The sequence below is a fragment of the Leucopleurus acutus genome, assembly GCF_964270905.1.
Source record: "Leucopleurus acutus genome assembly, chromosome: 11".
In the NCBI taxonomy this organism is placed as follows: Eukaryota; Metazoa; Chordata; class Mammalia; order Artiodactyla; family Delphinidae; genus Leucopleurus; species Leucopleurus acutus.
Window position 1 is genome coordinate 74,952,212 of NC_139152.1, and position 23,639 is coordinate 74,975,850.

Here is a 23,639-nt window from a genome sequence, read left to right on the forward strand (position 1 = left end):
TTTGCCTGTCTTTGTTCTATGCAATAAGATCCTTGAAGGCAGGTCTACATCCTATTCACTGCCCTGTCTCCAGTGTTTGTACTTTGCCTAGGCAAAAGGAGTGTTTAAAACACTTTTAATGAATAATAGAAGGTAATATTAATCCACTACTTATCTACAGGCCAGATAGTTCTCTATTTATTTAGTTTTAAAACAACCCAATGAAGTGTATGTTAATATTATTACCACTTTACAGATTTAAAAATGTGTCATACATGTTGAATAACTGGTCCAAGATCGTAGAGCCAATTAGTGACAGTCTGAACTCACGCAAATGACCCCCAAAATCCACACTCTTTACAACACACACCACCACTCTTAAATAAGAATGTGACCCCTGTGAGTCCTGTTACTCAGATAGTAATGACTAGAATGCCCTAAGATGGAAAGGAATTCACTAAGGGATCAGAGACTCAAAGTAAAAATTGGCTCAATATCAGAGGTACTTCCACGTATCATTTTTTTTTAATAAAGTACCACTAAAGCACTCTATTTTTTAAGTAACTGTACATTTTTTCTGTGATATCACAATTCTATAATATAAAATCATTGTGTGTTAACCTACATTTTATGTTAGATATAAGAGACTTTATAGGTGAAAGAGTCTAGGCATCTCTACTGTGAGCCTAGAGGGCCCAGTGGTCAGCTAGGTTCAGTAGAAACACTTCGAGGGATAGAGAATGGCCGCTTGAGTCACCATTCAAATTTCCAAAACCATTTTTCAGTGTCAAAGCCTTTGGATTTAGATATTCAAATTGCTTTGGAGAATTTTCGTCACCTTGAGGGATGGTGGTTATATTGGTGTCAGCAATGCGGATGTAGGAGAGCTTCTTCATTCCCTGGAAGGCTCCATTTTCAATGCCTGAGCTCTTCAGAGGGTTGGTGCCAAGTTCTACAAATGCAATAAGTGCAAAGCTTTTAGAGGACAATTTGAAGGTATTGTAAGTCAGAGTACTGTCTGTTCAACAAGAAGAAATTTGGGTTAATAACAACTTGCCTGAAAAACAAAAGAGAAATTAAAGGACATGCTTCTCAAAGGGATGGCGAATGGGGTAAAAATTTTCCTTATTAAAACAATCAAAAAATGAACAACAACAAAAAACCCCAAAGATTTATGAGAAAGCAATAGTAGCAAAAACGATAACAGAATTATTTAAGGTCCATACACAGGTCTGCCTAGAAATCAATAAAAGTAAGTGTTTACAAATCACACTTATTATGGGGCAATTACTTTACTAAGATATATTAAAATATTGTTAAAATAATTTGAATCTAGGATTTTTTAAGCCAATTATAAAATTACAAATATTTTACCACACATAGAGAAAAGCTTTAGAACACATTTTTTTAAAGCAAATGATTTATAGATGTTCAGACTAGAACAAATTCCCACAACAGAAAGGTATCCTCCAAATATCTCTAATAAGCACTACTTAATTCCATCCTGTACCTTGGGCATGCGGCAGCTAGTGTAGCATCTGCCCTAGAGCTTTCTTCCACATTCTCAGATCCTCAAGGACAAGAATAAAAACGTCTTAAGGCACAGATTCAAAATCCCATTTCTCCTGGCCCGGCTACTATTATTTTTAGAGTATTAAGACATGTAAGTTCTAGCTAATTTACCTTCCTGTAGCTAAAGCTTACTTGTAATCTCTTAAGGTGAACCTTGAATCCTGCCTGGTCTTAGAGTTGTAAGAATATCTGTACCTACGACAATCAACTGGTTCAATCCATTGAGCACAGACTTTCGCACTTTGGTGATCTCGTTCTCATGGACACGCAGCTCCTGAAGAGTTTTGGGCATTTTCTCTGGCAATTCCTTCAGTTGATTCTTGGACAGATAAAGTCGTTCCAATTTCACCAAAGGTGCAAATGCCCCAGGGCTGATTTTGCTAATTTTGTTGTTGATAAGAATCAACGTCTGTAGGCAGTGAACAAAAGCAACATCTTAATTCCAAAACCTTCCACACATAAATATGTATGTAAAGCAAGGGTGTAGTTTATTCATTCCATTCATGGGACTAGCAGAGAAATCTGCAAAATTAGAAGAAATCAGAAAAAAATTAAACTGATCTGCTTCCTTTATTTGAAAACATATGTGGACCTGAACACCAGGAGTAAAGGGGAGAGAAATTTGATAAAATACAGATTATAGATAGATAGAGATAGACATACTTAATTTTTAAACAATAAATACTCCAAAATATTGAAATTACTAGAGTGACCTGTAAAGAATCGTGTGCCACAGGCATCCATTCTCCAGTCAGCTTTTCAACCTAAAAGTCCATCTTCATTGGTTGTTGTCATGGATTCCACTACAAAGGGGTGGCACTAATTTATAACATCACAAACAATGCAAGAGAGTAACATTTTCTTGCAGCCTCACAGAGTTAGATATAATCGCCTTCTAAAAGTTTGCCGAATTAGCACATTATGTTGTAGCTCATTGCTTTACTTTGCATTTCCTTGTCATTTGAGAGGTTAAACAAATTTCCTTTTTTATTTTGCTACCATTTATTGTTTGGAGGAAAAGGATTGCTTGCTCACAAAACTTCACATTTTTCTTAAGTTTTTTTTTTTTTTTTTGCAGTACGCGGGCCTCTCACCATTGTGGCCTCTCCCGTTGCGGAGCACAGGCTCCGGACGCACAGGCCCAGCGGCCATGACCCACGGGCCCAGCCGCTCCGCGGCATGTGGGACCCTCCCAGACCGGGGCACGAACCCGCGTCCCCTGCATCGGCAGGTGGACTCCCAACCACTGCGCCACCAGGGAAGCCCATTTTCTTAAGTTTTAATGTATTTTAATAACTGGTTTACAGAATAAAGGTATAGATAATAGGATATGCAGAGACAATATATTTTTCTTCTGTTTTTGCCCTTTTTACATATAAGGGCTTTATGTAGTTAAATATGTCAAATATGTTATTTTTGGGGTAATTTAAAAATGTTTCTGAGTTCCATTCATATAGGAAGTTACTTGTATCCATTACTGTTATACTATAGATATTGCTACACCTACTTTTGGACTACCTCATTCTCCAACACTGATATTATTTTAAGTCAATTTATCAACTAATCCTAAGGAATTTAGGATAATTTTATCAAGGTTCAAGAAACTTGTATTTTCAATTGTAGTACATTTTTAGGAGCCTATGAAAATGGAGAGAGGCAAAATAGGAACTAGAGTAATAGAACAGTGAGAACTTTCTGTCTCAGAAATGCAGGACTACTTTCTGAAGGTAACAGCTGGTTTAATTACCCATGTACATCTTCATATAGTTCACATTATTTGACTAATTAAAACTTATTACAAGTAACATAATCTTTTAACTAATCCTAACAGGTACATTGGTTGATTGAAACAAAATCCTAGGAAATTTCAAAGACTATTACAGAAAGTTCAAAACCCATGAGGGTTAAAGTCATAGGAAATTGATATTAACAAGCAAAATGTCCAGAAAATCAGTAAAAGCCAGAGCTAGAGGAGAGAAGAGAGAACTTGCATCATTAAAAGGCAGCCAAAATGGTGGATGCTTAATTATAAAGGCAAAGGCTGTCCTTAATTGCCACCCATGCAAGAAAATTCTGAAAGACCGATACAATTAAATGAATTAAACATGGTCTGAAAATCTGTCTTATTTTACGTTAAATGTTGAAACCTATTATGAAGAATCAACATGCTGATGTGTTATCTGAAATTTCAGGTAATAAAATATTACTTCTTTTCCTAGATAATAACTAGACAATGTCTCTACTGGTGAGTACGCTGTAGTAGTAATAACTGCTGCTAAATTTTGGGGTGGTGTGACGTTTGTTCCCAATTATTTTTTCAGTAAAGTAGAAACTATAATAACACCTACAGGGGGTTGTTGTGAGGATTAAAAAATGATCATGCATATAGTTTGCTTCTTTGGAAAGCACCTTTCAAATGTCATTGTTGGTTGAAAGGTCTAGTCCAGCAAAAAGCATTTCCACTTTCAGAATAAAATAAATGTGAAAAATGAATCAACCATACAAATTTTGGTCATCATGATGTAAAATGTTAAGATATATATAAATTAGAGCTTCATCTAAAACAGATCCATATGTGAAAAAAGGTACTCATGTATATACAGTACTGCTAAAGATGGTTAATGTTAGTTTCATACGGAAATGTATTTAAGAAAGCATAGTTATAATATTACAACAGGTAATGGAAAGATGTCAACATGGGAAAAAACTGACTAATTACATTGGCTAATGACAAAACAGAGAAAGAATCAAAGGTGAACCGCAGATATTCTTCAGGAGATCAGCTGATGAAAAAATGAATCAGCTTCCCTGGTGGTGCAGTGGTTGGGAGTCTGCCTGCCGATGCAGGGGACACGGGTTCGTGCCCCAGTCCGGGGAGCGGTTGGGCCCGTGAGCCAAGGCCGCTGAGCCTGCGCGTCCGGAGCCTGTGCTCCGCAACGGGAGAGGCCACAATAGTGAGAGGCCCGCGTACCGCAACAAAAAAAAAAAAAAAAAAAAAAAGAATCACAAGTAGAAATGGATTATCATTAGTTAGGTAAGAGGACGAGAGAAGTCGAATTAGGAGAGACCTTGTTGCTCAAGGGTCAGGAAATGCCTTGAGTACTATTTAACCTGAAATTGAAGCCCAGGCTCAAAAAATCAGGACTGCCTACTTCTCTGGTGACTAAAGAAAAGTGATCTAGCCTGGTAGGTAGGGGAGAGGTGATGAAAAAAGTGACTGACCATAGAAATAGACTGGAAGGGGGAGTAAAAGCATTTTTACCACCTTCATCAAAGAAAGTGGTCAAAAGGTATAAACTTACAGTTATAAGACAAATAAGTACTGGGGATGTAATGTACAACACGATGACTATAGTTAACACTGCTGTGTGGTATGCCTGAATATTGCTAAGAGAATAAATCCTAAAAGCTCTTGTCACAAGGAAAACATTTGCTTTTCTTCTTTTTTTTAATATCTGTATGAGATGATGGATATTAATTAAACTTATTATGGTAATCATTTTGCAATATATGTATGTCAAGTCATTATACTGTACTCCTTGAAGTTATGTAATGCTGTATATCAATTATATTTCAATAAAACTGAAAAAAAATGTTGAAACCCGACTTAATAGTATGTACAATTTTCTCCAAAGCCGTTTATGTAGGGCTCACACTGTACCAGGTGTTGTTTAAGGGATTTTATTGTTACTGTCATATTTACAGGCAATTTATAAGTGCACAGACTCAAGCCAGACTGTTCCCGAGGTTCGATCTCAAACTCTGGCTCTTATTTGTTGTGTGACAGTAAGCAAGTAACATAACCTCACTGTGCCTGAGTATCCTCATCTGTGTTAAGGGTGTTCTCAAGAGTGTCTACCTCATTAAAATAGTTATAAGAATTAAACAAGTTAATGTATACCAGATATTAAGAACAGTGCCTAGTATATAGTAATGGCTAAAGAAGTGTTTGCTATTATTCAATCTTTGACAATTTTTGTTTATTTTTAATTAAAAACTTTAAAAATTAGATTTATTAAGCTTTCATTCAAAGGAAATATATTGAATGTTGGTATTATTATACTGAATTTTCCATTACTTTATAGAATAATTATGTATTTTTTTCTGCTATATATAAGTATACAACTACTCTTAAGCAATATATACTGCTCATAGTGAGGCACGGTTGTAAACTAATAAAATTATTGAGAAAAAGGCAACATTTTTCTGTTAAATCCTTTCTATTTTAATCCTTGGTAAATTTTTATTTCTCTCCCTTCTCATTCAAGGGTGGCTTTCCTGGCTGAAATTATGATGTTTATTTGCATAATAACAGGGATAGAAATGGTCATGAATGAAAGAGTAAGAGAAAAATAGCTGTTTAACATCCTCTAAATGGTTAGAAGCTCTAATGAACTCTGTCTTCTTCCAGTGTATACTTTAAAGCAGAAAGAAAGAGATTGCCAAGATGATAATTTGCCTAAAAACATACTTAGCAGGAGACGTGGAAAAGAAAGAACACATTGTTACAAACACCAGATTTAGTGAGAATGTCACAGAAACTAGGTATCTCTTATTTAAGGTATGAGGAGTTTAAAAAAATTATTGAGATTATACTTAAACATACAGGAAGTTGGGTATAAGAGAATTTTCCTTCCTTAAAAAAGTAGCTTTAGGCTAAAGTTATGCAAAAAAATGAAGCTTTTTCATATTTTAGTTTATTGAAACTAATATATTCATTTTTTATTATCACCTCTTTTAACTTATTCCAATGATAGTTTAAATACTCACTGACAAACTTTGTTGGTACCTCCATCATTTCACTCCCAGTGAAATCATAACATGAAAGCAGAGAGAAGGTGAGTAGGGGCCCATGTCCAGTAGTCTATCAGTGGAGAAGGATCCCATTGGTCCAGGGCTCGAGATCTCCAGCACAAGCCTTAACTTCCACTACTTTGGAGCCTGTATCTTTCACTTTAGCCATCTTCTCTTTTTGTCTGCTGCTCATTTTCTTCTGCCTTTCCTTTCCTCTTGCACAGAAAACTCTCTTCCTTTCAAAATTCTGCTAATCCTCTATGAACCCTTTGTTCCATATTCTCCAATAACATTAACTGGGTAACCTGATATGAGAGCATGTCTTTTTCTTCTCTTACTTAGTGCCTGAAATATTCACTACTTATATCGTAATGTGCTTATATTGTTGGATACTTCAGTAATTTGATGATGCCATTTTATTACTTGCTATTATTTTTGTAAACTGTTCCATGGGCAATCTTAAAATCTCAACGAAAAATTCTTTGCTTCCTTTTAAAAAGTTGGTAAATTGGGCTTTCCTGGTGGTGCAGTGGTTGAGAGTCCACCTGCCGATGCAGGGGACACGGGTTCATGGCCCGGTCCGAGAGGATCCCACATGCCGCGGAGCGGCTGGGCCTGTGAGCTATGGCCTCTGAGCCTGCGCATCCGGAGACTGTGCTCCGCAACGGGAAAAAATCTGGTAAATTTTCTCCTAATGGATAAATGTTTATTGCTTTTCTCATCTTGGCTGTCAGAAAGTTGATAACTAAAGCTTGCCTTGATCATGCCATCTCTTTTCTGCTGGAATCCTGACTGTGTAGACTGGATGTGTTACATTACAATAGAGTAGAAGTAAGTGAAAAAGCAGAATAAAAACACAGATACAGATAAGGATGCAGCATGCATAATCTTAAATACAAAGCAAAATATATAGCTATATAGACATTTATTTTTTTCTCTTGGTGCCAGTCTTTGAGCCTTTACAAAGCCATTTGCATGTCTTAGAAAATGAATGAAAGAAAACAAAAGAAACAATGAAATAAAATAATACTAAGATCAGTCTATTTTGTTTTGTTCCACTATTGAAGTACATTCTAATTGGGAAGATAAAGATTTTTATTGATAAAATGTGTGAGAAGATTAAGATATAACATATCTTTTAGAAAGCCAATACTAAAGTTATATGAGGTATATGTAAGAAAATTGGATGTTTTTTAGGAGTTAATGAATATGGTGCTTTGCTCCTTTATCACCCCCTAAAAAGAGAATTTAATAAACACTTATGTGCTTATTTATTACCATATGGTAATCTTGGCCTTACCTAAGTTTTGTTTTCAAAAATACTTTGAGTAAGATCTTGTTATAACTCAAATAAATAATAATTCTTACGTGAAGGTTCTTCAGGTTCTTAAAGTCTCCATCTTTGATTTCAGTTATTTTGTTGTTTTGCAGGTCCAGCAGTGCAGTGTCAGGGGGAAGATCTTTTGGCACTTTTTCCAGACCTAGCACGAGAGTAAAAGCAATGTGCACTCAGTGAAAAGGGACACATGACTACAGAATCACAAAGGATGGTTTACAGAGAAATCAATGTTTCAATGATAGTTTTACTGCTACCATATTTTTCTTCTTCTAGGAATTATATCAACTGTAGTTTAAAATATCTGTTCTATCTTTTCCAACGAAGTCAAATGATTTTTTAAAAAATCATAAACAGGTACATTATTTACCCCATGTAATTACTCTTCTGCATAATAGGAAAATTAATATTTTGTAAGGTGTGGTTCAAATGTCTCAGTACACAGTGTGTTTTACCTCATTGTTCTTGTTTTAGAAAATCATTCCTTTGATAAGTGTTAAGTGGGAGTGATTTGTAAACCTGTATTTTTCTACATAGATATCCTTTCAGTAGAGCAGAGCTTTAGCCAAATCATCAAAGATCCTTTTGATAAACCTAATGCTGTCACAGATCTACATATAAAATTAAAATTATGTGAATATGCAATCACGCTGTTGTGTCAAAAACTTGAAAATTTATCCAAACTTTTAGGAGAATGGCTCTTTCAGTTTTAATTGGAACGTTAAAACAGTATCAATTTTATGACCAATAGATATGTAGCTAATCAGAATAAAATGAACAAAATTTGTTAATATAACTTCTCTAAAATTTATTATATGAGGGCTTCCCTGGTGGCGCAGTGGTTGCGAGTTTGCCTGCCGATGCAGGGGACACGGGTTCGTGCCCCGGTCAGGGAAGATCCCACATGCCGCGAAGCGGCTAGGCCCGTGAGCCACGGCCGCTGAGCTTGTGCGTCAGGAGCCTTGCTCCGCAACGGGAGAGGCCACGACAGTGAGAGGCCCGCATACGGCAAAAAAAAAAAAAAAAAAAAAAATTATTATATGAAGCATTACTTTTGGACTTTAAATTTAGATCTAAATAGCTGAGTTATTGTTTTTAGTTTATAAATGTAAACACATTGAAAAACCAAATGCTCTATGGCATTAAAAAAAGACATTTCAATAGTCATTCAACTAGATGTATAAGGATCAACTGCTTTTATTCAAAAGGTATGGCATTTAAAATAAATTATCGGGCTTTCCTGGTGGCGCAGTGGTTGAGAGTCTGCCTGCCGATGCAGGGGACGCGGGTTCGTGCCCCGGTCTGGGAAGATCCCACATGCCGCGGAGCGGCTGGGTCAGTGAGCCATGGCCTCTGAGCCTGCGCATCCAAAGCCTCTGCTCTGCAACGGGAGAGGCCACAACAGTGAGAGGCCCGCATATCGCAAAAAAAAAAAAAAAAAATATCGTTATGAATGTTAACGAAGAAAATATTAAATTATATAAGCAAAATTTTGATATTTTATTAACTCAAATTCCTATGGTCATTTTCATATTTTAAGATTACATAACGTAAATAAAAAACGCTTTTCAACCTCTCCATCATATCTTAGACTTAAAGTGCTGAAGATCATTCTTTCATTCATTCAATAACATCTTATTGAATACCTTTTAGACACCATTAATTTATTAGGCTCTGGGGATATAGCAGGAACAAAACAGAAATTGCCCACATCCTCATGGAAAAAAGGGTTCAATCTACAGTTTTCAATTAAAAGGAAAATTGAAACAGGGTATATAATAACTGCTATGTTGGGAAGATATCCTTCCAATTTTCAATCTTATGTAAGCATACAGGTAAATTATCATGGTAACCATATTCCTATCTTCATATTGCCATGAAAATTACAGAAAATGTATCTGAAATACCAACTTCTGATTTCTTTCCCCCCCAAATTTTTTTGTTCACATTATCACTGTTCTGTTGATAATGGCAAAAAGTCTAGTTCCCAATTCAGTGATCAGCTATGGTTACAAATTTGAATATCAAAGTGCAGGTAATTCTGCACATGCATAAATATATTCCAAGAACTCACTACAGAAATAGTTCACAGAGAAATAACAAAAATGAAGTGTTTTCAGCGATGAACAGCAAACCACCAGAACAGCTACTTTGTAGGAGGATATTTAACTGCACTATACACTCATGATCACTGCCATTTACAGAAATGTCAGTCTGCTAATTTCATGCAATTAAGAGTGGTAGACTTCTGCCAAATCTTTGATAATTAGTGTTCTTCAACGCAGAAAAGGCACATTTCCTTTCATTTGGAGAAAAGTTACTGCCTACATTTCATCATTACTTCGTGGGCTTCTTTGTCAAAGTCTTAATTCCCACTTATGCTTAGTTTTATACATTGTTGAACTTATATTATAGTGGCCCCCTTAACAATTGTTCAGTGCCAAAGTGAAGATACATTTCAGATGTGAAGAGAAAATGATATATCTGGATGGCTGACAATTTTGATTATGTCATCCTAGAATTTTATAGTAATAGGAACTGCTTGGGGTGAATTATTTACATCTTTTCCCTGAAGATTTAGCATAAAAAAAAAACAGGCTTGTGGTTTCTGCAGCTTAGTTCTTAGAGAGTTGTTATAATGATTAAAATCATAATCCTACAATCTTCTCTGAATTACTAGAATATTCATTTGAGGGACTTCACATATCAGCACTTTATTATTAAAACTTTATTTAGCTTTAAATTTATAAAAAAATTGAAAATATGTTATCTCATTTACCTCACAGCAATCCAATGAGACAGGTAAGGCAGTATGATAATATCATTTTTTCAGATGATTTTTAGAAAAAGTTCAGTGACATGAACAAGCTCATGTAGCTAGGAGTGACAAAATGCAGATGAAAAGCCTAATCTCCTGGCTTCCAAAAGGATATATTTTTTTTCCTATCATACTTACTTGTATCCCCAACAAGAATTATTCTGACATCAGACCCAATAACATGCTGTACATTTAAGGGCTAGACAAGGTATTGGGGTATTAACTAGCTCACTCAAAAAGTATAGGCAGAATACAAAGGGGAAATTATCCTAGCTATGAGTTCTTAGAATGTCACAAAGGGAAGGACCATTGAGTATCAGCTAATCTATGGTTTCCAAATTCTGATCAGGTAGACTCTATGATGAGGTTCTTATCAGTCTATATCATAATCAGAAAACTATGAGGGCAATTTGGTTAGTTTTAATGTAAATTATTAGACACACATGCACATGTACACACACACATTTCTGAGACTAGCTCCTGCCTCCATTTTAAATATACCTTCTTTAAAAAAATGATTGTGATAGCAGATGTCAGGTTGTTGTTATTTTCTTGGATTTGGTTTTGACCTTCATAAGAAAGTAACTTGTTCAACATTCAAAAAATTTTACTTGTCCCAGAAATCAGTAACTTTCAAGCCAGTCTAATACTCTCTTTTCATAGGTAAAGAAACAGAAACCCAATGAAGTTAAGTGGCTTCTCCACAGTGCCTCATGGCTAAACTAAACCAAGAACAAGATGCATGAGTCCTCACTCTAGAACTACCTGATATGCCATGGATGCATGGAAACGATGTACATATTTTTAAAAGATGCTGATCTACACTGTCCCCTGAACATACTGTGCTTATTCCCAGCTACTCATTTTGTTCATATAATTTGTTTTATGGAATACTCCACCCACTCATTTTCTTCCACTTCCGTTCTAACAGTCTTTAAATTGTACCCACTGTCCCAACCCCCCTCTATAATATTTGTCATAACCACTCCAGAAAACAAACTCCTCCAAAATTCTGATCTATCAACTTATTATGTATTATACCACATTTTAGTTTTCTTTCTTTTCTGTAAGTTCTGGGTAAGTAAGGACAAATGACTATTTTTCATGAGAGCTTTGATCTTACTGCCCTATGTACAGAAATAAATTTTTGACTGATTAGTTTTAAAATCATAGTGTATTCTGCTGTGCCATTGTGAAAAGTTCATAGCCATGGCTTCAAGATCTTTTCTGCTATGTTTTGTTACAACCATCTCGTCACATCCTTCTTTCATAAAGGTACATCTTCTCATAGTAAATCTCCCAAATTATTAGGATGCAACTGGCTCAGAATTCAACAAGCTATTCTATAAAAGAATTCCCTACTATAGTGCATAGCAGGGTTCCAACTCCTGGTACCTGTAATTATTATCAATAATGAGAAGAGAGGGTAAAACTCTATCTTGCTGATTATTAGTCTGTAAGTCTGTGACAAATGATTGTTTTTTATTTTCTGTACAATACAATTATAATGCATATTATCCTGAAAGCTGCAATCTATTTTTCAGTTGTTATCACACAGATTTTTCACCTAACGCACTTGATTCTGAGTTGGTTTTTCTTGTCAGTCATTTTGTGGGCTTGTTATAGTCATCATTTTTCCCATGAAGTTCAAGACCTTTGGACAACTCGTCTACCAAGCCCCCCACCTTTGGATGATAACTCCTCAGTTTAGTAGGCACATATTCCCAAAAAACAATTAGACCCCCCCAAAAAGCTGTTCACGGTCAATTTAACCCTAGTTCAATTATGGTAAATCCTACAGGCTTGCAAATCTGTAAAGTATCAGTCTTTGTTTATATTAGGATATTCTTTCCTTTCTTTCCCTCCCTCCCTCCCTCCCTTCCTTCCTCCCTTTTTTCCTCCCTCCCTTCCTCCCTCCCATCCTTTCTGCCTTCCTTGGCATTAATTATATCTCCCACCTTACATGTTCTTATTAAATACACACTTGTCCAACGCCATCAAAAGATGGAGTCAAATTCCTGTCCCTTCAAATGTGGCATGGCCTTATGATGTCTCTCTGACCTAATGGAACGTGGTGAAGGTGACAGAGCATGACTTCCGGAGCTAGGTCAGAAAAGGTTGTTCAGCTGCTACCCAATTCTTCTGGGATGCTCGCTCTGGGGGCATCGAGGGGTCACGTAAGAAGTCTTTCTACACTGAGACCACTATGCTGGAGAGGCCATGTGAGACACTCCAGATGACAGAAGAGCTGAGCTCCTAGGCAACAGCAGAACACACTGCCAGTCATGAGAGTGAGCTTAGGTCCAGTCTGGGCCATCCTCCCCATGGCTATGGCCTCAGCCAACACCTGACTACAAATGCATGAGAGACCCCAAGTGAGAGCAGCCCTTCTAAGCCCTGCTCAAATTCCCTGTAGCTTAAATCATGAGCAAAATAAAATGATTTTTTAAGTCACTAAGTTTTTAGGTAATATTTATTCAGCAATAGTAACAGGAAAAAAGTGGTTTCCTAAATTTAATTATTTTTCAATGAGCATTCTTTAATATAATTCTAAATCTCCCATCAAAATGCAATTATTTTCAAGGCTAGACTGAATTATTTAGTTGCTCTTCCAAATTCAGTAAAGGAAATTTTATCTTCTTTAAAATAGGGTTATTAATTAAAGTAAATAAAACTCTATTTAAGACATTACCAGAAAGTCATTTCTGAAATAAAGGCTAATAAGAATTGTACTTCTTTTTTCTAGTTGTCTCAGTGATGAATGGTATTGTTGTGCTAGCAAATTTCATCAATCTGGTAAACATCATGTTGGACAAAGGCCAGGTCGTCCTAAAACATCATGCCTTTTTTTTGTTTTGTTTTCTGCCCTGTGGCAGGGGTCCAAACTCCAAGATTTATTCTTGTTGATTTCCAAAATGTTTTTATATTTCTGTCTTCAATTTAATAATTAGGTCAATGGTGATACACTTTAGTTTTGGCATATGATCAAAATAATATGTAGGAGTCCCAGCTCCATCAAAAACCATTTCTTCCAAAGGCAGGAATGTTTCCCTCTTTTCCTCTTAAAAAATAGCAATTCGACTCTGATGGCAGTTGGATTCAGAAATAATAGATCATCATTTTAATTTTATTCTCTTTCCAAATGACTTAAGGAAGGTTTAAGCTTCCTGGTTCTATAGTCATCCTCAAAAAGAATAAGAAAGGATACGCTACAGTTCCATGACTCCTAATTTCCAGTCAGCCATGTTCCACCCTGTTTCCAGCTTGAGAGAATCAAGAATATTGTAGAACTATGCACTCATTCAAGCACTAAGCCATGCATATGTTAATTTATTCACTTATCAAGCATTTATTGATGTTTGAGAACCTACCAAGTGTAAGGCATTTTTTGGAGTGGAAGACCAAAAGATAAATTATCACCATGCTCTTCTTCTGGTAGAGGAAGTAAATATTTAAATAAGTAATTAAAGATAATGAATAATTATTATCTATGTACATATAATTGATTATTGCAGAATCATCAAAGCAAATATAGATTACAGTGAAAGTACAGAAGTAGACAAGCTTCAGAATTTGCCTCAAAACCATCTTCAGACTGAGTCAAGGGTTAATTGAATCTTGAGTGGTACAGTGTAGCTGCTACAGGGCTTCTTCCTTTTGTTAAGACTAGATTGCAAACTGGGTTAATTCTTCTTTATCCTTATTTTCAAGGAAATATATAATTTTCTTGCTACTCTTTTGAAGGAGAAAAGTTAAGATTAGAGGGTCTCCTGCATTTCCTCTTTCATCCAGGAAATTGATATTCTGACTAACCTATTCCCATCCTGTCCTCTGGAGCCAGAAATGATCTTCCAGAGGAGAATGTATCACAGCTGCAGTCTAACCAAATGCCTTGATCCCACACAGCTGCCTCTTTCTCCCTCCTGGGACTAAGAAGGAAACCAGGGAAATGTCAGTTGTCAGTCAGGTCAAGGAGACAGATGCTTCCTTTGGTCTTCTCTGACCCCTCTCTTCCTCATTCTCACCTTTAGCCCCTTGAGTCAGGGCTTTGGTTATCTGGATCACACCTGAGCATTCCTCTTGCTGCATCTGAGATCTGTCATACTCTATCCCTACCCAAAACTATTTTAGGCAACCCATGGGCATGCTCTGTGCACAGCCTCCTTTTTGCACCACATCTTAGAGATACCCTTTTGATGCATCTGAAACTCTGAATGAGAGTCACCCCACATCCCTGCTGCTGTAAAGCTAGATATAAACAATGAAAGCAACTAAGCTTCCAGCATTCTCTGCCCCTCTACAAATAGTCCTAATTTATTCTTCTAGGATGATTTCATGGAAGAAGTCTAATGGTTCATTTACTTCATGCATGAGATTTGCTTCTGGAAAACCAGTTTCCCCAAACAAGAGACAAGCTCTGGCATCTATGTCCCAAGTGGTGACCACTAACAAAATTTCCACCTATTGAGGCAAAATGATTAAAAAGAAAACTAACTTTATGCAATTTAAAGGGTTGTACATTTTCCTGAGATTTTTAAAAAGTAAAACATCCTTTGCATTATGAGGTACATTTTAGGGACCATTAGTTATTTACAACGCTTTTTCTTGGCAAAATAAAATGTTTCATCTTCTGGCATCATGTCTAGAGGGTAACTATGCAGGCTATGAATCATCTGTGATTATTAAATAGCCAAAAGCTTTATTGTTCTCTCTACTCAACCAAACCAATTTTGTTCAAAGGAATAGTATTTGGAGAATACTATTTTGATAATTATACAATTTTCTAATTTTTATCTATTTTGTGATGTGGCCTTCTTTGGGGGGAGGGGAGAGAAGGTGCTATTTTGTATCCAGCTTGACAAGCCATATACTTAGTGTTTCTCAATTTCACATAAAAATAAAGAACATCATGAGAAATAACTTCGTGTTATTAGCTGACTTTGTCTTAAATGGTCAACTGAACATAACAGTTACTATGAAAAATGTTTTTATAAATATTTTCTATTCTTACCTAATAAGGTAAGAGATATTCCCATTTATCCAGTGAAGAAACAGGTTTTGAAAGTTTCAAAGTTACAGGTAATAAATGGTAACTCAGGACTTCAGTTCAGAGGTGTTGAACTGCATGACCCAAGATCTTTCCACTATTAAATATTTTTAAGGGTATTTCAATTCTTTTGAAAGTTGTTTATAAGAAATAATAAATATTCCTTTAATTTGGAAGAATAGTTAAAAAACAATACTTATGCTTATTTCACCTGGCAGGGCTGATGTGCCTTTAATAAATGAGATGAAGGTCGGTACCAAATAATGCTTCTTGGTGACACTTGATCCACAGATGAATGGCTGAGCCAAAGAGTACATAAGTAAGGGAACTGTCTTCCTTTAAGATACTAAGTACATAAAACAAAGCATCCAATCACAGGATTAATATTAGGGCATTCAGACAAGAATGAGTAACATTGTGGGATTATTATTTTAAGGAAACCCATAGGGTTCTGAATTTGCTAATCCTACGTTGACTTTTATATTGTTATTTTTATAAATGCTATAATTATGAGTGGATTTTTTATGTCTTAAGAGGATAGATAAAGAAAGACAAGAAGATATGGGTCTCATAAAATTCTGGTTCAAATTACAAGTTAAATTACAAGTTCAGCCAAATAATTTGGCCAATATCAATGGAGAATTCATTACTTTCTTAGACAGGCTAAAATATGTGTTTACTTTTTCAATCCCCCACGCTCTAGAAAAACATATTATAATGCTATTCTGATAAGTTGGAACTAGGGACTAAAACAGTCAATGGATCTTCTTGAACACCTCAAGTTTCCCATGGACTGATTATTCAATTTTAATTTCACAGTTTTTATATCTTAGGTTTGAAAGAACTGTTTAAAATTTTGATGCTGTTTAACTTTGTCAGAAATACTTCTTACTGGCAAAAATAGACATTTGAATAAGACATGTTTGCTTATATTAAACACTAAGTAGATAATAAGATGACAAAGCTCTATTGTCCTTCAACACTGAAGCTCCGCTCTGCTCATTAAAAGCTCTAGCAAGAATAATCCTTAAGAAAATATTAGTCCTTGGTATAAATAGGCATTCACATTTCTCACCCCAAAGTGCATTGCATTTTTTCTTTGCTGTAATAATTCAAGCTTCATGTTCAGATTACTAGAGAACTTAAAACAAAAAATAAAATAAACTGCATTGCCTTTACTATGAATGAGGTTGCCCGTTTCCCCTTCTCTGCTTTTTCCTACGCTTCTTTCATCTTTTACTCCACATAATCATCATATAGAAAAAATGTATGGAGGCTCTATTATGGGTCAGGTACCTTACACAGATAATCGAATCTCTAAGACTGACTGTGATTTCTCTACAGCTGAAAATGTCAAGGCTCTGAACAGCTTGCTGTGATCATAAAGGGAGCAGAGGCTATGCAGTAGTTGAAGATGTGAATACAGTGTTTTCTTTAAAGGCAGTGGATTGCTTTTCCTTTTAGAAATGTAGTTTCTGTTTCAGAAATATCTGACTGATTTTTTGGACAATATATTTAAATATGCACATGTGAAAAAAAAAAAGTAACTTGGTTGAGGCCATTGCTCATTGGAATTCAGTACTCCCCTTTAAGCATGGTTCCCCAAAACGAATCATTATTACAATCTTAGCTACTACTTCTGTGTACAAGATCAGTAAGCCCAAAGGAAGGATGTACACTCTGGGCTCTTAGAGAAAAAGATAACTTGGAAAACGTTCTCATCTGAAAACAACACAAAATAAACAAAGCAAAACAATAACAAGGACAACCAAAAAACTGTATCATGAGACGTCCACATCAGTGAACTTGATGTTCCCTAAGGCTACATTTTTCTGTTTAGTTTTGAGCAATAGGCTTGGGAGTTTTTTTGTGATAGACAATTAGAAAACTGTCCCAATGCTTTAATCAGAGTCAAGCTTTATGAGTTATTTATCATGAAAGCAAAGTAAAACCATATTTTTGGAAGAATAAAACTTCAGTGAAGTGACTGGACAAGGCTTCCTTAAAAATATCAACTCTTTATTGTTGATAATATGTGTAGTGGGGGGTAGTTATGGATCCTTTTAAACTTGTTCTCAGGCAAAGTGAGATTCAATTTGCATCACATTTCTTAGGAACTCGGCCATTTTTGCAATATTTGAAAAACTTTACCACTAGTATATCCATCATAGGGTGATTCCCTTCTTCAGATATTTTTAACACCATTATTTTCCTGTCTAAACCAGTAATGGAGGTAATCTCTAGATGCCATAAAAGTTTCTGTAGAATTTGCTAGTAATATAATTCCCCTTGTCTCTAATACACAATTCAAAAAAGGAATAACCACCACCAGTAGAATATCAGACCCACAAGAACTAGGACCGTATTTGTCTTCCTCATCCTTTTCTCCCCAGGGCCCAGAACAGATCTGACCCGTTATGGGATCTCAATATATTTTCTGAGTTAATGAGTCAATTAATTAATCTAGTGGAAGTATCCTGGAGCCTTTATTTACACGTTTTATTTGGGTTTAAATGGCTATACGGTACATGCCAGCATGAAAGAACCTATCTCAAAGTGTTTTAGTTTTCAGTTGTCACTATTTAACATGTTTTACATTTTCCTGGGTTCCTGTATGTAGTTTATTCCAATTCTAGGAGTTAGTAGCAAATTTTCCTGCAAAATACTCCTAGAAAGCATATTCTGAATAAATATAGGATTTCAAAAGTAAGTGCTCTACAAAGCTATGGGGTTTATTCTATAAGGAAATGCACCATGGCAGAATCATTCTGTGCGGATTTTTTTTTTCTTTCCAGTAAGAAAAATGAACCAAAAAAAAAAAGAGGAATGTGAATCAGCTGCCATGTAAACTAAATTCATTCCCTTTTGGCCCATCTGCTAGGGCTTCGAACTTTCTGGAGATTTATCTTCTGAGTATATTGCTTTTGGAATTCCCAGGCCAAATTTTTCTTGAAAGCTAATAAATCAAACTGTATTTACAGTGCTAGGATAAAGATATATGCTTCACGATTATGTTGAATATCTATACCACAACTTAGTTATAAAGATTTCCTTTGAAACTTTCTAAAGAATATAAACAGCTAGATTACAAAACGCCAAAGGCAGAGGCAAAACTAAGACCCAGGGATTAAGGGAGTCTTTTGGTACTTGAAAGATAAATTTCTGTTCTAAAAGTTTACTTGTTTTGCTCTTGATAACGCTGCATACTTTACAGTTTAGTAATGTTCAAACTTTTATCTGGGCTAAGCCAAGAGTGGAGAGATCACCCAGGTTTTCTTAATATCTAAGATTTCATGAGAGCAAATCATCAAATTAAAATAAGGTATCACCCTGGAATCATAGAACATATTATCTTGTTCAAAATTTTATTTTACAGAATGGGAGCCATGAAGCTCAGAAAGATGATTTTCTTTTTAAGTGACTCTTCCAAGATTGCAAAGTGATGGAGTCCTGACTTAGAAGAAAGTCCCCTAACTTCAAAGCTATTTCTTTCTCTCCTGCTCTGCTTCCCTTACTCCTCATTAGGTGGCACTGTCTCTCACATTTGGAATTGCAGAAATTAAAACTGAGAATGCTAAACTCCCACAGAAGCCATTCCCATGAATAAAGCAGACAAGGTAGGTAAAGAGAGCCTGCACCCCACTCACCCAAATCAGAACACTGGACAACTCGAAGATGGCATTGACAGCGGAAGGGGCACACTGGCACCTGAGGCTCTAATTCAGGAACTTCGTGAAAGCGGTCGTCCGGGCCTATCCCAGAAGCCTCATCTTCCAGCATAAAGTCAAATAAGCCTTTCTGCTGAAACGGTCCAGCCCAGGAAACTTGTGCAAGCAAGAGGAAGATGAAAGTCGCCTTCATGATTTATCTCATGTATTTTCACAACCAAGGAACCTAGGAAACAAATGAAAGGTTTAGAAGAGTAGCCTTGCCTAGTGTATGTGGTTACTCTTAAGTAACACCTGACAGTGGAATGAGCATAGAGAAAAGCATAAAAAGTAATATTTTATTTATTGTTAGGAGCAGAGCGTTAGAAATATATTTGGAAGGTAACAAGGTACATTAGAGACTAACTCGCACAGCTATTTACTTATGAAGCAAAATTTGAATAGTATTTGAATCTGCTTGGTTTAATTTGGGTCTGAATTAAGACCATGGGTTATATAGTCAAGCCACCTGCAAAACTGTTATGATGATAAACCACTTTGGAATTTTCAATGCTCACTGAACACAAGCCATGCCACAGTTAAATAAAGTTTTGTCTGCACACATGAGAGATCTCCAATTACTGCTTCAGAAATATCTCTGGAAGCCAATCTCATTTCTCCACCCCACTGTATTTATCTTGGTCCAGACCCTTCTCATCACTCCCTGAACAAGAGCTTCCAAATGGACTCAGCCTTGAATATTTCTTCTGCTGCAGGCCGTCTTCCACTCTGCTGCCCAAGTCATCTTCTAAAAATTAAATTTCATTGTATTAATTTTCTACCGCAAACCCTTTGTTGACTTCTCACAGCTTGCCAATAAAGTCTACATCCCCTTTGTTGCATATAAGACCATACATAATTTGATACCAACTGATATTTCAAGCCATATTTCTCTCCATTTTCTCTCTACTCCCAGTCTCCACCTCAAACCTGACACTCAAAGCTAATCACCATTTAAAATACCTACCTTGTAAGAGTGTTGTAAAGACTAAATGAGATAATGGGATTCCCTTGCGTATTCCCTGGCTCATTCAGGCAGGATGCTGCTTTCTCTTCTATGCTCCCAAAGCATGTTGCTTACCTCTTTTAAAGATCTTATCACATTATATTGTAATTTGTTTCGCATGCTTGGCCTGCCCCCCCACACTAGAAGATGTACTCCTTCAGGGCGTGTCTTAATCTTTGTTGTGTACCAGGGCCTTGCACAATATTTTGCACATAAATGACTCAATTGACCGTCAATTTATTAACAATACACGTTATTCAATTTGTTCTAGGCAACCAACTAGTCTGATTTTTTAAAATATGATTATCTTTTTTCAATATCAAATTTCTAGCATAAGAAAGATATCAAATTGATAACCTCAACTTGGTATAAGCAAGATTCAGTTTTTAAAATAAATCTATTGGCTAGTTTCTCAAACTAATCATTTTTAATAAACTAATAAACATATATGGAAAATCCTATCTGATTTTTATATGACTTATATGTTATCTGATTTTACCAACAGGACTATTTTGTAAACAAATCGACAAACAGAAAGTATGATTTCGACAAATCCAGACAGTTTTTATCCATTCATTCAACAAGCCCTTATAGATATGTACATCTATGTTATTAAGTCGGTTGTTTAGTTGGCTGAAGTGAACTAAATGTATCTGAATAACAAAATCTTAATAAATCTGAATAACAAAAAGTAGTTGATCATGGGGGAACAGTCTATTTTTGAGTTCTTGTATTTTCAAACCCCACTGAAACTGCTCAAAGTATTCCCAGAACACATTGTAGATATTATCTTTAGTCTCATCATCTTTAATTGTACATTTATAAGGGTTCATATTAAAGTTGTACATTCATAATTAGAATTAGAGAATTATTTTCAGTCATTATCCAATTATAGCATATACAGAAAAGAAAAAGTCTTTGTATGTTCTAACCTTAATGTATCTTCTGGAAATGTTTGCCTAGATCTACTAGAGGGGAAACAAATGTTTTAAAATTTCTTACAATTTTATTCTTAGTTTGTATGTATTACTGACGCACATCTCAGGCAGCACGTATGCAATACAGAATAGTGACTTTTCATTTAAATAATACCACGAAGATTATTATTCACACTGCCCCTTTAAATTCAGTATCAGGTTTCCTTTAGAAACCCATTCCCACTCAGTTACTGCATTGCCTTTTAAAGGAGACCCTATTGTTTTGGCAGTGTTCCCTTGGACTGGATCTAAGGGAGTGGTTTTCTGTCTGTTTCACATTAAAATGCAATGTTTATGGTTTACCACAAATTTGCTAGCCTTGCATATTTAATGTCTTACAATTTTTGAGAAGAATGAAGCAAACTAATTGCAGATTTAATAAATAGCAATGAGAATTAATGCAGATGTCACTTTCTGATCTTTCTCCAGAGCAGAAAATGCCTGGTTCACAAATCCAAAAAAAGGAAATGCTAAACATTAGCTCAGAGGAATATTATCATTTACACTTGTTTACTCTTGTTAAAATGGTACAAATTCTCTACACAGTATTCTTTTTGGTTGAAGCTGAACTCAGACAGCATTTACGCTTCCATTACTTATCATTTTGTGTGTGTGTGTGTGTGTGTGCGCACGCGTGTGCATGCATTTTAACCCTGAATGTCCTGGGGAAGAATAATATGTGTCCAGGTACTTTATACAAAGTCCTCCATGAAATAACTTCTTTAAATTAGTGTCATAGTACTTAAAAACTCAGCATCTTAAAACAATTAATGTGGGCTGTTGATACTGATGATTTCTTTAATCATTTCCTTCCTTTCTTAATAAATCAGAAAAATAAACCAAAAAACCCCAGCAGTTGCCCATGTAGACAGCAAGGAGACTATTCTTGAGATGATATGCTATTAAAATTTCATTTCAACTGTTTTAAGTATTCTTAGAATGTATGCCTCTTTTTAAAATGCTAATTGCTAAGAATGTCACTACTTTACTAAAGCTCATTGCCATAATTTATGTGTTCTATCAAAAATAATAATTTCTGGTTTCTTAAACTACTTCATTTCATTATACCATTCAGATCAACATTTGTATGATGTCATTTAAGCCTTTGGTGTGATTTTCAAAGTCAAAATTTAACCCTCACGAGATAAGTGAAGCTGTAAATGCAGAGCAAATTAAATCCCCCAGCACTAGGTGAATTAAAACCTCAATAATAATAGAAATAAGTTAAAAATAAACAGTAAAAGCGGTATCCATCCATAAATAAAGGCTACTATAGGAGGCATTTGGTTCTTTTTCTGGCCAAAATAGCAATTTGAAGAAAAAGCCACAGGTATTTACATCACTGGGAGTCCATTTAACCAGTGGTCATCATGTTACCCTGTTTTGAAATTAGAAAGAAAAATAACCCACACTTTCATTTTATAGTGAATGTATCTTATAGTAATATTTTATTTGCAGCGAACATTCTGGCAGGGTCTCTTCTTTACATTTAAGAAATTATGTAGCTAACTGTGAGATTATCTTAGTTCAGTCCTTAATAATCAGCATAAATATATTCAGTGTTTATTTTCACCTCTCTGGTGATAATTTCTATTATTTTCTAGTATACATTAGACTTCTATAAGTTATCACTAGAGTTCACTTCTCTGAGGTTTTAAAGTTCTTAAAATATACAAGAATTCAGGAGAAGAATAAATCCTTAAATATATAATCCAACTACGAATAATACGCCAGTCTAGAATACTTTTCTATAAACATTTCCCAAAGAGCTAAACATTTAATTAGCACAAATAAAAAATATATCAATAAAGATAGTCATGGTGTTAGGTTATAGTTTCTTAAGAAACATCTTTGCAAGAACAGAGAGAAAGAACTAAAGCAATGCATTCAACCATTTTACCAAATATTTACTTTCTGTTTTCAAGCAATACTTGTTTAAAATGCTGCATAAAGGTTACTAAAAGTTTAGCACACATTGTTTGCTTTTTTCCTCTTACCAAATAATCCCTTTTTTCTCAACTTGATCAAAGTTTTATTAGTCTGTAGCAGAGTTCAGGACAATTATTGAAAACCATACCTTTTAATCCGGGGATCTGCCACAGGAGCCCTCAAAGCTGAGATGTAATTACACTAAATATTCAGCCCAGGCAAAAGAGTTTGCAGGTGTGGAAAGGAGGAGGGGGCAGGTGCTGCTCTGTGACTGTCACTAGGTTGAAAACCTCCTGCTTCTACTCCATAGCACAGTTAAAAAATAAGGTTTCCCTCAATGAACACAATCCGGCTGACACCCACATTAGATCATATGGTAATGATATGTCTCTTGTATTGTAGCCAGAAATTTTATCGGCCTTTTTTTCTCCCCATTTAAATGCTTTATTCCTTTTTCATCTGCTTAAGATTCTA

General features: G+C 35.5%; 1 protein-coding gene across 2 annotated transcripts in view; it reads right to left on the reverse strand.

Annotated features, from left to right (window-relative positions):
* Positions 1 to 23,455, reverse strand: part of DCN (decorin) — a 36,584-nt gene extending 13,129 nt beyond the window's left edge. Inside the window, exons 1-5 of one of the 2 annotated variants that reach the window (XM_082849249.1) lie at positions 23,314 to 23,455; positions 19,194 to 19,440; positions 7,714 to 7,826; positions 1,747 to 1,960; positions 818 to 931 (exon numbers count right to left, since the gene is read on the reverse strand). In XM_082849249.1, the coding sequence (XP_082705375.1) occupies positions 818 to 931; positions 1,747 to 1,960; positions 7,714 to 7,826; positions 19,194 to 19,407 (655 nt within the window). In that variant the 5' untranslated portion in view covers positions 19,408 to 19,440; positions 23,314 to 23,455. Of the gene's footprint in view, positions 1 to 817; positions 932 to 1,746; positions 1,961 to 7,713; positions 7,827 to 19,193; positions 19,441 to 20,220; positions 20,326 to 23,313 lie in introns of those variants that run through there. The other variant, XM_082849248.1, reaches the window with a different exon arrangement.
* Positions 23,456 to 23,639: the final 184 nt, after the last annotated feature.